Source organism: Episyrphus balteatus, chromosome 2, assembly GCF_945859705.1.
Source record: "Episyrphus balteatus chromosome 2, idEpiBalt1.1, whole genome shotgun sequence".
Lineage (NCBI taxonomy): Eukaryota > Metazoa > Arthropoda > Insecta > Diptera > Syrphidae > Episyrphus > Episyrphus balteatus.
In genome coordinates, this window is record NC_079135.1 from 121,291,775 (window position 1) to 121,305,677 (window position 13,903).

Here is a 13,903-nt window from a genome sequence, read left to right on the forward strand (position 1 = left end):
AGGGGCTTTGGCCATTAATCTTCTGCGAGAGGAGTAGATTTACGCGTTTTACTCTCTCATGAATACTGAATTATAGCAGAAGCGATTTTTTTGTTGCTAATTTTATTTTCCTTGTAACACTCATCTGGCAACGGCTTGAGACCGCATCTTCAAGTTGGATCTTGTGTACCTTGACTTAAAATCTCGCAAAAAAAAAAAAGATTCTTGCAGACTCATTCATTAAGGCACGTCTTCGAGGTTCTTAAGACCTTATAGTTGGCCATAGCAGCATCATCAAGCACCTTAAGAGGCTTTTGCACTCGTATGATGTATCCAAATGGCATGTTCAAAACTTCTTCAGAAGTTAGTAACAGTCTTTTTTTTTTTGTCCTTCAAAATGTGATGATAATGTATGTTCGAGGTGGCCTAAACGGGAATAGCGCTATGCGAAGTGAATAGAGGAACTTCCGGTGGGAACAACTTCACACGATCTTTGGCTTTTCCTTTCGATTTTTTTGTATTGTGATAATTTTTTATTCGTTTTGTCTGTCGACAGTGACCATCATCATATTCGTCGGACACCAGAGAGTGCGGATTAATGTTGACACATAATGACGGCACTTATTATTGATGAAGGAAAGGTTTGGTTAAATGGGAATTATCAGTTGAATTTGCAGCAGTTTGTCATTGTAGCGGTCTTTTGGATGGGAAGACGACATGATGGAATGCAATTGCAAGTTTGCGAGGAACGGAGGAGGACACGCTTACAACAACGGCACGTCTGAATTAATTTAATAATGTGCAACTTTAAACAGAGATTGTGAAAGTATGAATTTTTACTCGGAATGTTAAGTGATGTTTTTGTTATTTTTCTTGTTTTTATTTTGTGGAGCGACCTGTTTATAAGATTGTATGTTTTTTTTTGTAAACAGACATTTTTGAAACTTGTAATAAGCAGCTGATTTTCGTGGAGGTATTTCGACTGTAGTAAAAAGTAAGTCACTAGGCCGTTGTTTTGAAGGTCTGTCTGGCTGGATGCTTAGGAACGTCTAGTTTGGTTTTATTTTTATGTGCACGAAATATAATGTAATAGTGTAAAGGAGTTATTATAAAACGTAGCCAACTGGGTATGGGTAAAATTTTGAAATATTTTTTAATATTATGAGTTATTTCGTCAAAAATAGCCTTGATTTCGTACTTTGAGTGCTTTTTTAGTACATTTAAGAATTACTCTCCACAATACAATGCATTGACAAATAGGCAGATTGTGAAAGATTGTCATTTACATTCTTAAAGCCTTCGTTTCCTTTTATAAGTTTTTCTCTATCAATTTAGTTTACTCGTTGTTACGTGAATGTTAATTTTATCGGTTGAAAGTTTGAAACAGAATCGTAAGATCAAAACTGAGATATATTCAGAAACATGAAAGGAAAAAAATGATTTGAAATTGAAGGAAGTTTATTTTGGAGAATAATCCATTTAGAATTAAGAATTGTGTATTGCATTTTTTAACTATAAGTTCAGCTTGTAAAAGTTTTCTTGACTTAGTCTTGCAGTATGTTTTCTCGCATTCTTTTATTAGTAAAAATACCTCAAATTAATTTGAAATGAGAGTTAGAATGTTTCATTTGTTTGTAATTAGAAATGCGAAAAGAGATTTAAAATACAAATAAAAATGTGGTGGGTCACGGTGGTGTATGTGTAACATTTTTTTTTTCAAACTCTAAAAATGATTATATCGCTGGATAATGTAATCAACTCAATTTTCATCTTAGTAACTTTAACTGATAATAATTTAAATTATAATCATGACTTTCAATTCAAAAATTTGCTGTGAAACATTTTGTCTTGATTGGATTTCATTCAATGTCCTCAATTTTTTGGACAAGTGTTTCCACTGTGCACCCCAACCACCAAATCATAACTCGTTCTAGAGCCATTTTCTTTTTTTTTTGTAAAAATGACGAAAATCACTATCCGTTGAAATTAGAAATAATGGTATAGAAAAATGTTTTTAGGTAATAGTGCAAATTTTATAAAAATAAAAATGATTTTCCAGAAATTATGTACCGTGCTAGTTTAGAACGGATACCGCCCATATAAATTGTGCGAATTATTGCAATTAACTTTAAAAATTTTACTTCGAAAATCAATAGTAGCTTCTTACGATTAATTCCACAGAACCTTTTTTTCTATTTTTACTTTTTAGTTCGATTTCAACACAATTTTGTATATGTAATTTTTCCTTAATATAAATAAAAAAACAGTTATTTTTTAAATAAGTACTTATTTGGGTAAAAAAAAAATTAATTATTTTTTGTGAATTTTTTGAAGTTATACTTCTTATGGGAGGGTGGGTATGAAAATTTACTTTTTGACAAGAATGTCAAAGGGATTATGACGCGATCACCCTGGGTAGCAGGGCTGTCGTTTCACCTTTAGAGTACGCAGTACTTTAGTATTTAAAAATGCAGTACGCCACAGTACGGCAAACATAAAACACACAACACGTAGCAAGTTACATGTTTCATGTGGCAAGTTGCATGTGGCAAGTTGTATGTGGCAAGTTGCATGTGGCAAGTTGCATGTGGCAAGTTGTATGTGGCAAGTTGCGTGTGGCAAGTTGCCAGGGTTGCAAAAAGCTAACATTTCAGCTCAGCTCACAGCTCACCTCAAATTTGAGCTAGGTACCATAGCTTAGCTCATTTGAGCTGAGCTGAAAGTGAGCTGAGCTGAAAGTGAGCGCCCCAACTTCCAACGCCTATATCTCGGAATTTTGAAAAAAATGAAAAAAATTTTTTTGATGCCAAAAGGTAGCGGGGACTCTAACCTACATTTGGGTACAACTTCTATCCCTGTAGGTACACGCGTTCTCAAACCAGGAGAACTTAAAGGTAAAAAAAAGTTAAGCCCGATTCTGAAAAAAAAGGCATGATGTGGCGGTTTAACATGGAAGGCGATTTTTTAAAAATCTGATAATGTGCAAAGCGTAGGCCCATGACACAAGCTATCATTTGGCACCACTCCCAAAAATTGCTCTCAAGCGGTTTAGCTTCCAGGAGCGTTCAAAGATTCGGGGATTTTTCGAAAAAAAAATGTACCCCAACTTTCAAACGCGATTTTCTCGGAATTTTGAAAAAAGTCGTAAAACCGGATTGTACCTGATTTTTTTTATGATTAAAAAAGAAATATTTTACTAAAAAAATAGAAATATATTTACTATTAACCCTAGAAAGATAATCTACGTCTGTAAGACGTATGGCGTGTAAAGAACTGTTTTATCTAATTCAATTCAAATTTCTGGGTTTTTGTTAAATTGATTTGATTTATTATATCACTTCTTTAAAATAATCTAAGTAATGAGTTAAATAAATATGACAAAAAGTGTTAACATAACACCAAAAATCTTTTTTAGAATCATACGTCTCTGAGACGTATATTATGATTATCTTTCTAGGGTTAAAAAACCAAGAGAAAGATCACGAAAAATTATCTGTTTTATTTATAAAAATATCCATGTGTTAAAATAATTCCATTAATAACTAGAACCAAACATCTTGAGCTATGGTGTTTTATAAAAATTTAAAATATCTTCATATTTCATTATACTTTCCAAATAAAAATCAATGTATCCTCTCACCCATCACAGCTCAGCTCAGCTCACTTTACTTTAGCTCACCCAACAGCTCAGCTCAACCATCAGCTCAGCTGACTTTCAGCTCAGCTCAAATGAGCTGAGCTATGGTACATAGCTCAAAAGTCAGCTAGCTCAAAATTTGAGCTGAGCTGTGAGCTGAGCTCAGCTCACTTTTGAGCTTTGTAGCAACTCTGCAAGTTCCATATTGCTACTACTAGTGCTGAAGCACACACAATTCTCATAAAATAACCATATCGCACATTTTATGCTCAATTCATTTAGTTTCGTTAAGCGTATACCGTACGTTCTGAACCGCACAACATGTGTAAATTTCACAGAATAAATTGAAAACTACATGGACGCAAGGAGGATGAAAGAATTAATATATTGTTCACTTGATAAAAATGTAAAAAAACGATGTGTGGATTAATTAATTTAATAATAGAAATTAAAAATATCAAATGAAATTCATTTACATATACTGAATGAGAAGTATAACTTTAGTCGCGTGTACATGTGTACACACACTCTTTTTTTCAAATACGAGACATTGATATTTTTTGATTAATAATAATTACTATTTATTATGGTTAAAAAAAAGACTGTCATTAGTCTTTAAATAATTTTGTCTTTAAGTAATTTTGTCTTTAAGTAATTTTTGAAAAAATTGCAATATCGTGAAAAAATATTTGATTAAACAAATTCAAAATTGGATATTCATGTGTTCGTTAACAGAAATGTTTGGTTTTAAAATTGTAACGTAAAAAAAACATGTTTTACAAACCATTTTTGGGTCACTGCACAGTGGTACCGATTTCGAAGAAGGGCGGCCATGGGGATTTTTGGTTAAAGTAGCACCAAAATATGAAGGCACACTTGTTGGAATATATTTTTTTAGCAATAAAAACTTAAATTAAAATGAAAAACAATGACAAAATAAAGAATTTTTGACAGTCTTGTATAAAAGTAAAGTAAGCTTGTCGTTTCTGTAGCTAGGAAGACCGTACGTTAAATCAAGTAGTTCTGATTTTTGATAGTTTTTGATAGTGATGAACATTTAAAGTTTTTGAAATGTCGAACGCAACATTGTCAAAAATGCATAACATGTTGAAAAAAACTGAATTTTTCAGTCTTTGGAATAACATTATATTATGTAAATTTTGTCCCAATTCTTAGATTCAAACTCATTCGTGCTATATTTTAAGAATAGGTTGGCAAAAGAGGTTTGAGTTGTGCATTTACGCACTTACATCGTCTTCTGTGTGTTCAAAGAAAAGAAGAGTTATCCGCTTTCCCAAGTCATGGTTTTTTTAAATTTTCAGAATTCAGGGGCAAAAATTCGATGAGTCACATATTTGACAAATCCTCTCAGCATAATTTTTATTTTCCATCAAAGATTTCATTATGTTTAGTATATACATTGTGGAAAATAACAACAATAACCTCAAAGAAAAAAAAATTATGTAAACTTTGTAAAAATAAGAAATATGTATGGGTATGTGAAACAGTGAAGTATAGTGGATGCGAAAGAGTCAGTCGCAGCCCGTCGAACTTTATCGCAGATAAAATCAAGTGTTTATGAAACTACACATTATAGAGACATTTTATAGGTATATATGAATTATGAATTCATTTTCATGACAACAACATAATAATAAAATAATATTGTGAAGTGTTATAAAATAGTACATGCTTTATTCTTATATAGTTCCACAACAAAAAAAATCTTTAAAAATAATTTAAACCAAAATATACACCTCTTAGTTTGAGTTGATTTGAGTGCAAAAATAAAAACTTTGAAATTCAATTAGAGAACTTTTCATGCCCAATATTAAAAGTTCAGTTATTTTGTCAAAGTTTCTGCTACACCATCTTAAAGAGTGGCATTTTTATACCAATTATAAGGAACAACGACATCATTATGTTAACATCTATATTTTAGCCTATGGCCTACTAAGGAACCACTGTGCACTGTGGCGTATGTGGAATATTTTTTTTTTTTGAACTGAACGGTAATGAAAACCAACGGGTAACTGAACCTATTGATATTTTATGAGTATTTGAAAACAACTTGAGCTATTTGCACAATCATTGTTTTTTCGCAATTTTAAAATAATTGTTGAAATTACGAAAAGTTTTATTCAGATTTGCAATGCAATCAGTCAATATCTGAATTTTGGAAAATACATGAAAATGATGAATGAATTTAAGTTGTTTTAATAAAATAATAAATAAAAAAAAATTGGTTTCATGTTGCCCTCTTAAGCCCTGTCAATCGCTTCAAATTATCTGCTTTGCTGTCAATTGTCGATAGTTAACTTTGCTAGCCTTCATCCGCACCAACATGGATTATTATAAAATTAAAGACAAATTGGTGAACTTTTTCGGTGTCATGGTGAAGTTTTTCAAGTTAACCCTTAAAGTGAGTTGGATGTCTTATGTAAACTATGAAAATAACATGGAAAAACCTCTTTGAAAAATCATTAAAGTAGGTAAGTTAGGGCATTTTTGAAATATTTGTTTTATTTTGGCTGATTTCCAGTGTTTTCCATTTCGATACTTCATTTTATCCAAAAACGATAACTTTGATCTATAAATTCATTCTTCATTATTATCAAATTGAAGATCCAAATAAAATTAGTTATAACCTTCTTATAAACATAAAACGCCTTGACCATGAACCTTTTTTACTATTGCTCCCTAACCCAATGCATTATAATAATATTCATGTTTAAATTCACATTGAAATAAAGAAGCAAAAAGCATAAATAACTCACAATAAGGCTTGACCTTTGAAGTGCGAGACTATATCATTTTTATAATATTTACAACTTGTATCTATAAGTACCTACCTTATGGAGCTACTACATACTAAAGGCCATCATAAAAAAAAACCCGGCTTTTACCGTATAAATTTCACTAGAATCGACAACCTTTTGCACCAAAGAATATAACCACAAAACCGCTTACATAATAACTATGAACATGTTCGGTCTATAGATGAATTTCCAAGCGCCAACAACAGCTCATTAAAGCCATATATATTGGCCACAATATAGCCACCTGTTTTGAGTTCATAGTCTTTACAACAAAAATAATAAAAAAACAAAATTAACTATACAAATAGAGAGACACCTTTACTCTATATGCAGCTCACGCAAGCTCACTTCTTTTGTGAACCACATCAGCATGTTGTATTTTTGTTTAGACCTCAGAAATAAAAACAAAAACAACAACAAAACAAAAATAATGTCATTTTGGCAAAAATTTGGCCCGAGAAAAATAATTTCCCCTCCAACCCCTTTTGTCTAAAACTATTCAGTCCCACGTGAATAGTGAACTACCATGCGTCGTCAATTCAAATATGCTGCCATGTGGAACGTTAATAATTATTCCGGCATGTAATTTATGTAGACCGAGCTTGGTTGCTTGGATTGGGGATATGTGTTGTATGTATCTTTCTATATCTCGGTTTTGTGAGATATTCCTCGCGCGGTGTAACCAAATGACTGCAGCGCCATAAGCGCCAACGCCATATTCATAGCAGAGTGTAACTATAACATTGCGTAATGTCTGCATGGCTTAACTCTCGGGAATTGTTAGTCTAACGCTTTGCGACACTTCTGTGCATGTATAAGAGATCTATTGACGCTTTTATCTGCGCTGGCCCTAATTAAATTAGATTATTCATTCGCTTGTGTATTGTTTTTTTTTTTTTTTAATTCGCCGCATTTTTATTTTTTTTTGTATCTTTCCAGTTTTTTAATGCGGCAGCTTTAAAGAAAGAGGAACTCATCTGTCATCATCATTTCCATAATGACAGATTGCAGCAGCAGCATTCAGGGCTCGATGTGTTCAACAACGGCGAGCGATGTCATCTCATCGTCGACTCGCAGTGCAATAGTATCGAATCCCCGAATTCGGGTGATTCGTTTGGTGCGTCCTAATTCGCGACGAATTTTGGTCACGCCCGACAACAATGTGACATTCGGATTCGCCATACGCGGTGGCAAGGAATTTGGCACGGGATTTTTTGTTTCGCGTGTGGAGAAGAGCAGTGAGGCTGATATCAAGGGATTGCGGGTAAGTAAAAATGGGTTTGTGGGTACTTTTTTTGACAGAGTGTACAACAGTGAGAGTGGTTAAAGGCTTGATTAACTGGTTAAACGGATTCAGTTTTTTTTTGTTGTTATTTTGTTTCAATATCGCCGGGAAGAATTGTCAGGAATGTGGGTCATGGAGACAGAATTTTTTTGTATTTTGTTGTTTTGTTCATTTTAGCTGGTTCGTTTATTGAAAGTTCGTGCGCTTCCACTTGACACAATTAGTAAAGTTTCACTTTGCTGAAATCTTAGGTACATTTATACGCGATTATTGACTGGAAAAGAAGCGCAATGATGAACGGATTCCATCTGGCGGCGGTGATGATGATTATCATCATCATCATCATAATAATAATGATGATAGTGAGTGAGTGAATGGATGGGATGATCCACGATGATATGTGAAATTGATGTTTGGTATTTTCTGTTGCCATTCACAGGGTAAGGAAGTAGCAAATTGGTTAGATAGATTGTAAGTGTCTCTTTGGATTGTTTTTTTTTTTTGTATTGGCTTTAAAGCCAGATGTGATTTAATTGAAAGTAATAGAGAAAAAAAGGACAGATAACGGATTGTTTGTCCTATCGTAATATAACTGGAGAGATTAGATTAAGCGTGAAAATAGTTGTAACATTTGTGTGGTGAAAGAAAAACTTTCTTCATTTTAAAATTGTTGGTTTTCTTGGATACAAAGTTGTATGTGCTTTCTCGTGGGTGACAATTCAGCTGGATTTTTGGACAAAAATGAAAAAGAGTAATAAATGAAGATGGTAAGTCATATGTTCGATCACGTTTTTGAAAGTACACATGAAAAAATGTAATCATATAGAAGATTTGTTTTTAAAAGTACCAACATAAATATAATTTTCAGAAAGTTAGACAGCCAAAAGTAACGTTCGATTTACACGTAGAGACATACATATCTATTCTATAGTTGATATAAAAAGTAGTAAATTTTTTTTCTAGAAAAATCATAAAGTTTAAACATTTTTTCTCTTTTTTTTTGTGCATATCATAAAGTTTATGAAGTGATGTATTTCAAGAATTTCAGAACCTACAGACTGACAGAAGTTATAGTAATTAATATCTTTTTTCACTGTTTCCCAGTTAGTGGAATCAAATTAGATTTGTACCTCGGAATCCAGGGAAAGTCGATGAATCAGTAAAACGAGTATAGGGCTGCATTATTAAAATGTCAAATAAGAAAGTTAAAAAAAAAAATTTCACCGCTCTCGATAACAACAACTTTTGAGGACCGTTTACTGTCATTCCGTATGAAAGCGTTCAATCGGAATTGCTGTCTCAGTTTAGATTTTGCTAAAACTTTTTAGGGATGTTCTCTAGGACTGTAAGGAAGCAAATCCATGATGATTTAATTTTAAGTTGCGTGGTATCCCCGGTACCCGCATTTGAACTTTTGGAAAACGTCATTTTCATGTTACTATAGTTTTGCGTCTATTGAAGATATCGAGTTAATTTAAGATTTATTTTGTTGAAAAATATCTATATTTAATACAAGTTTTACAGATTCATCGACTTTCCTTGGATTCCGAGATTTTACCAATTTTATGCTTAATTTTACTCGACTAAGTGATTTTTTCTAAATGAAATATGCTTCTTTAGAACTTATAAACTAAAAACTGAAAAAAGTCGCAGTTTTTCGCATTTCACGCTGTTCGCATTTCAAAGCTATCCGTATAATATTAAAAAATCTATCCTAACAGCACAAGAAATCGAAAAATTAGCGTTTTTTTTTTTGTAAGAAAAAAAGTTTGTATTTTCAAGTTTTAAAGTTTAATGATTTATTTTTGTTTTTTGTTTGAGGGGAACAATTTCAAACAAAAATAATGACTGATAAAATGTAATAAACAGTTGCAACTGTTACTTCGAATAAAACAATGGAAAAGAGACCTGAACATTTTAACAAACGTTGCCATTTTAGTATTCTATGAAACTAGCTGATAGGATACCATTTTTCTCTGTACATTGATTTATTTTTTCAATCATTAAAAAACGAAAACATTTAAAAAGTATAATTGGTTTTTGTTAAAATACTTTCGAATTTTGTATAACATGTTAAAACTTCATTTAAACGGTCACTATGGCGTATGTGAAACATTTTATGCTATACAATTTTTGTTGGCTAATACTGTTTTTTATTCTAAGCAAATAATGTAACCAATTGAATTTTAAGAAGCATTTCTTGATTATTAAAATTATTTAGTGGTCAGTTTTGACAATATTGAAATTCGGATAATACTCTTCGCTACAGCAATTATAAATCATTTCGTTTTAAGTCTTTAGCTGAAGGTTTGCATTAAAACCAAAGGCAGTCAAATTTTTCAAAATTTGTTTTCATTAAAAAATATTTTTTTTGTTATTTTCTCAAATAACGGTTCATATGATTTAGGCATTGGAACATGATGATTTTTGGTGTACAGGTTGGTATTGGCATGCTTTTGAATCTGTTTTTTCCGTTCGCTAGACCCATTTTAAGAGGTGAAATGTTCAAACTTGAAAAACGGTAGGTTAATTTAAAAACTATTTTTCTACAAAAAAAAACTTTATAAGGCAAATTTTTGTAAAATGCTACATTTGCAGAACAAAATTTTTTGAAAAATAATTTTTGTGTGACCTCTGACCCCTTATACATTTTTAAACATTTCATAGATTGAAATACAACGCAATACCAATCTGTATACCAAAAATCAGCTAGTAAGTCATTTATAAAGGGCAAGAAAAAAAAACAAGGAATGAGATTCAAAAAAAAAAAAAAAAAAATTTTAAGCCGAACATTTTGAGTCCTGTGGGTCGTATTATCAATATTGGATTCTTCTTCAAATGTTTTAAATATAAATCACGGCAAAAATAAAAACAAATAATATGCAGCGAATAAAAAATTGGTAGGCTTTGAAAACGATAGGTACTAATAAAATTATAAAATTACGAGCTCGCATTCGGCTACTAAAATCTGCTGTCGAATTTTGAAGCAAATGATTTTTTTTTGAAAAAAAAAAGGAATTAAAAAGTTTCGTAACTTGTGAGATAAAAAGCTTATAAAATTTGCATCGAATATAGTTTTTTATAACATAATTTTATGCCATGGCAAATTGATCGAAAACAATGATCACCTCTATTCAAATTAAATTCATAAATATTGCAACTAAATTCATTATTTTTCAAATCAAGATCACCATCTGAAAATCAAATGCTCAAACTTTTTAAAACATTTACTTTATTTTCACATTAAAAATACAGTTATCCCAGAAATGTTAGTTTTTTAATATAATTATTCTTTTTATTCTTATTATTTTTTTGGTAAAAAACTTGAAAGAATTGTTAAAAGAAATAATAAGGCTGTCATATTTAGAAAAGAGATGTTAGTCAATAACGCCACCCGCTTACCCATAAAAGATTTTGGACCAGTTTTTCATTGCGAGATAAAATAAACCAGATTTAACCCAGTGGCAGTATTTCACGCTAATTGATCTAATTTTTGTGTTCTCAAAATTTGTTCATTTCTTTTTTGAAACGTTTAGGTTTTTTAGTATTTAACTCAATATAAATAATAAAAAAATTGAATTTCTTTGACTTCATTCCGCAAAAAAAAAAAATTAACTCCTAGAACTTAAAAACAACTGCGTTTCATTGCAGGTGGGAGATCAAATAATTCGTGTAAATGGATATCATGTTGATGATGCAGTTCATAAGGAGTTCACACAGTTCGTGTCCAGTCAAGATCGCTTAACCCTAAAAGTTCGAGGTAAGTTTACTATTTCATCTCAAAAGGAACCTTAAAAGTGTTAAACTAACATTATTTTTTTTTAGGTGTTGCAATGCTGCCAATGAAAGAGTAAGTATATCCCTTAACACCTTCACCCTTCTTACCATTTTACAAATAATAATCTTTCTCCCTCCATCCAGCAATCAATGCGACCCTCTTAGCTGGCACATAGTACCACGATCCGCACTATCATCCCTGAATCCCCTCATGGATGACTATAGTGTGGGTCAAAAAGATGCCCGTATAATACTCAAAGTTGCCCCCCGCACCAAACTTGGCCTGGGCATATGCAAAGGTCCCGAATGGAAACCTGGAATCTTTGTTCAATTCACCAAAGATTACAGTGTTGCCAGAGATGCTGGCCTCCGACCTGGCGATCAAATTCTAAGCGTTAACAGCATCGATTTCTCAGATGTCCTCTTCAGTGAAGCCGTTGCCGTTATGAAGAGTTCATCCACACTCGAAATGGTGGTGCGATCTGGTGCCGGTTTGGACCTCTTTCCTGGCGAATCGAGTGGTTACAATAGTTCAGCTAGTAGTGTAACAGGCGATCAGAGTCCATGTTGGGCCGATCAGTCAGCCAAACGTTTGAGTTCGGTGCGCGAAGAGCCATTGTCATCATCATCATCAGCAGCAGCGAAAAGCCATCTCTGGCACGATCGCAGAAAAAATCCACCTCTTACGTCAGCCCTCCAGTCATCATCGGCTTCCTCGTCCTGCTCCTCAGCCACAATCAAAGATGAGTCCAACAAAACGATTATCCAACTCTCCGAAAGCGGCACACTCATCAACAATACAATGGTGGCAAGCAACCACGACAGTGGCGCATCCACTTCATCATCCATCTCGTCGTCGTCGTCTTTGTCATCGTCCGCCTCCATGTGCGATGATTCCAATCTCAAGCTGAATTTCATAATGCCACCCGATCAGGCAAATCCCCATCACCATCGAACGCCACAGTTGATACCGCCACCGCCCCCTCCGACGCCTGGCAGCGGCGGTGGTGATACGCAACAACTGCAGCATGCTAATGGCAAGATCGCCGACATTTGCTTCGTGTCACGCCAGAGCGAGACGAAGACAGTCATTGTCGAGGTGCACAGAAGCGCAACCGATAAGAACAACGCAAAGGGTCGTGCACCATCACCTCCGAAACCTCCACCGCCGCTGCTATCGTCGTCATCGTCGTTGTTGGAACACCAGGTGAATTGTGTCAGTGCTTCCAAAAATAACAGCACTAACAACAACAACAAAAGTCACAATAGAACGCCATCCATTGCCAGCAGTAGCATGAGTATTCCCGGCTCAATTAGCGGAACCAGTTTATGCAGTGCCATTAGTGAAGAGTTGAAAAAGCGACGTGAGGTGAGTTTTAATTTAATAAAAAAGCTTTAACCTCAACTCTAAATGGTTTGTGCATTTACTTTTCAGAGAACTAGCAAAGATACAAACCACTCTGAAGATAATGGCGATTTAATGCAGCAGAGACAACCACCACGGCGAATTGGAAATCCAAATTGTGCTGACGATGAACGTCGCCACAGTGCGTTAATGGATGAATTCAAACGCGCCCACAAGCGGATGTTCCGGAACGGATTTATAGAGACAGATAGAACGGTAAGAACATAATCGTATGTTTTTTTATGGTTGTGGTTTTATTTGAAAAGTCAACAATAACTTGTTTACAACTCAAGATAAGATAAGCAAATATCTTTGCTTGAGTTCTGGGGAAATTGTACTTGCTTGTTTATTTATATTGCAACCGATAAGAGAAGATAACAAAAATATGTGTTTTATAATAAAAAATGAATCAGAAAACAGGTAAAAATGATAAAAAAGTGAGTGAGGCGCAATAAAGTAAATATTGTAGACGAAAGATTTAGTAAAACGATAAGAGCTTCAAGAGGGTGCGCTAAAAGTTACGAGCGAAGACTTATTGTAATAAAGTTGTTGGAGATAATATACCTGAGAGTTACAGAGTCAAAAATGTACTTGTTGTTAAAGACTCACGTAAAGGCATTTGTTTGCTTTGAAATGCAAACAAATGATATCATTGGTGTGAGATGAAACAATTAAACAAAAATCTGGATATATTAATTTTTTTTTTATTTTGAATAAAAGTTTAATGTACTTTCTAACGGGTTGAGTTTTTCAGGTTTCTTTATCTTAAATTTTTAATAATTTTGTTTGTTTTAGAGCCAATTTTTCAATCTTCTAATAAACAGTCAGTTAACTGTTCGACGAATAAAGTTGTTAGGCTCATAAACAGTCAGATAAAAACATTGAATTTTTCAATCAAGAATAATTTATTCTACAGAATAACAAAAAAAAATTGTCAAATTCAAAAATATTTAAAATTAAACGTCATTTTTATTCATGATTGTTTTTGTTTTCTTGTGTTC

The 13,903-nt window shown here is 33.1% G+C and overlaps 1 protein-coding gene across 1 annotated transcript in view; it reads left to right on the plus strand.

The window, feature by feature from the left end:
• LOC129908499 (putative uncharacterized protein DDB_G0277255) overlaps window positions 1-13,903 on the plus strand; it is a 96,012-nt gene that overhangs the window by 45,837 nt on the left and 36,272 nt on the right. The window contains exons 3-7 of the mRNA XM_055985020.1: window positions 7,375-7,699; window positions 11,372-11,480; window positions 11,546-11,570; window positions 11,642-12,866; window positions 12,933-13,118. Of these exons, the coding sequence (XP_055840995.1) occupies window positions 7,433-7,699; window positions 11,372-11,480; window positions 11,546-11,570; window positions 11,642-12,866; window positions 12,933-13,118 (1,812 nt within the window). The 5' untranslated portion in view covers window positions 7,375-7,432. The remainder of the gene's footprint in view (window positions 1-7,374; window positions 7,700-11,371; window positions 11,481-11,545; window positions 11,571-11,641; window positions 12,867-12,932; window positions 13,119-13,903) is intronic.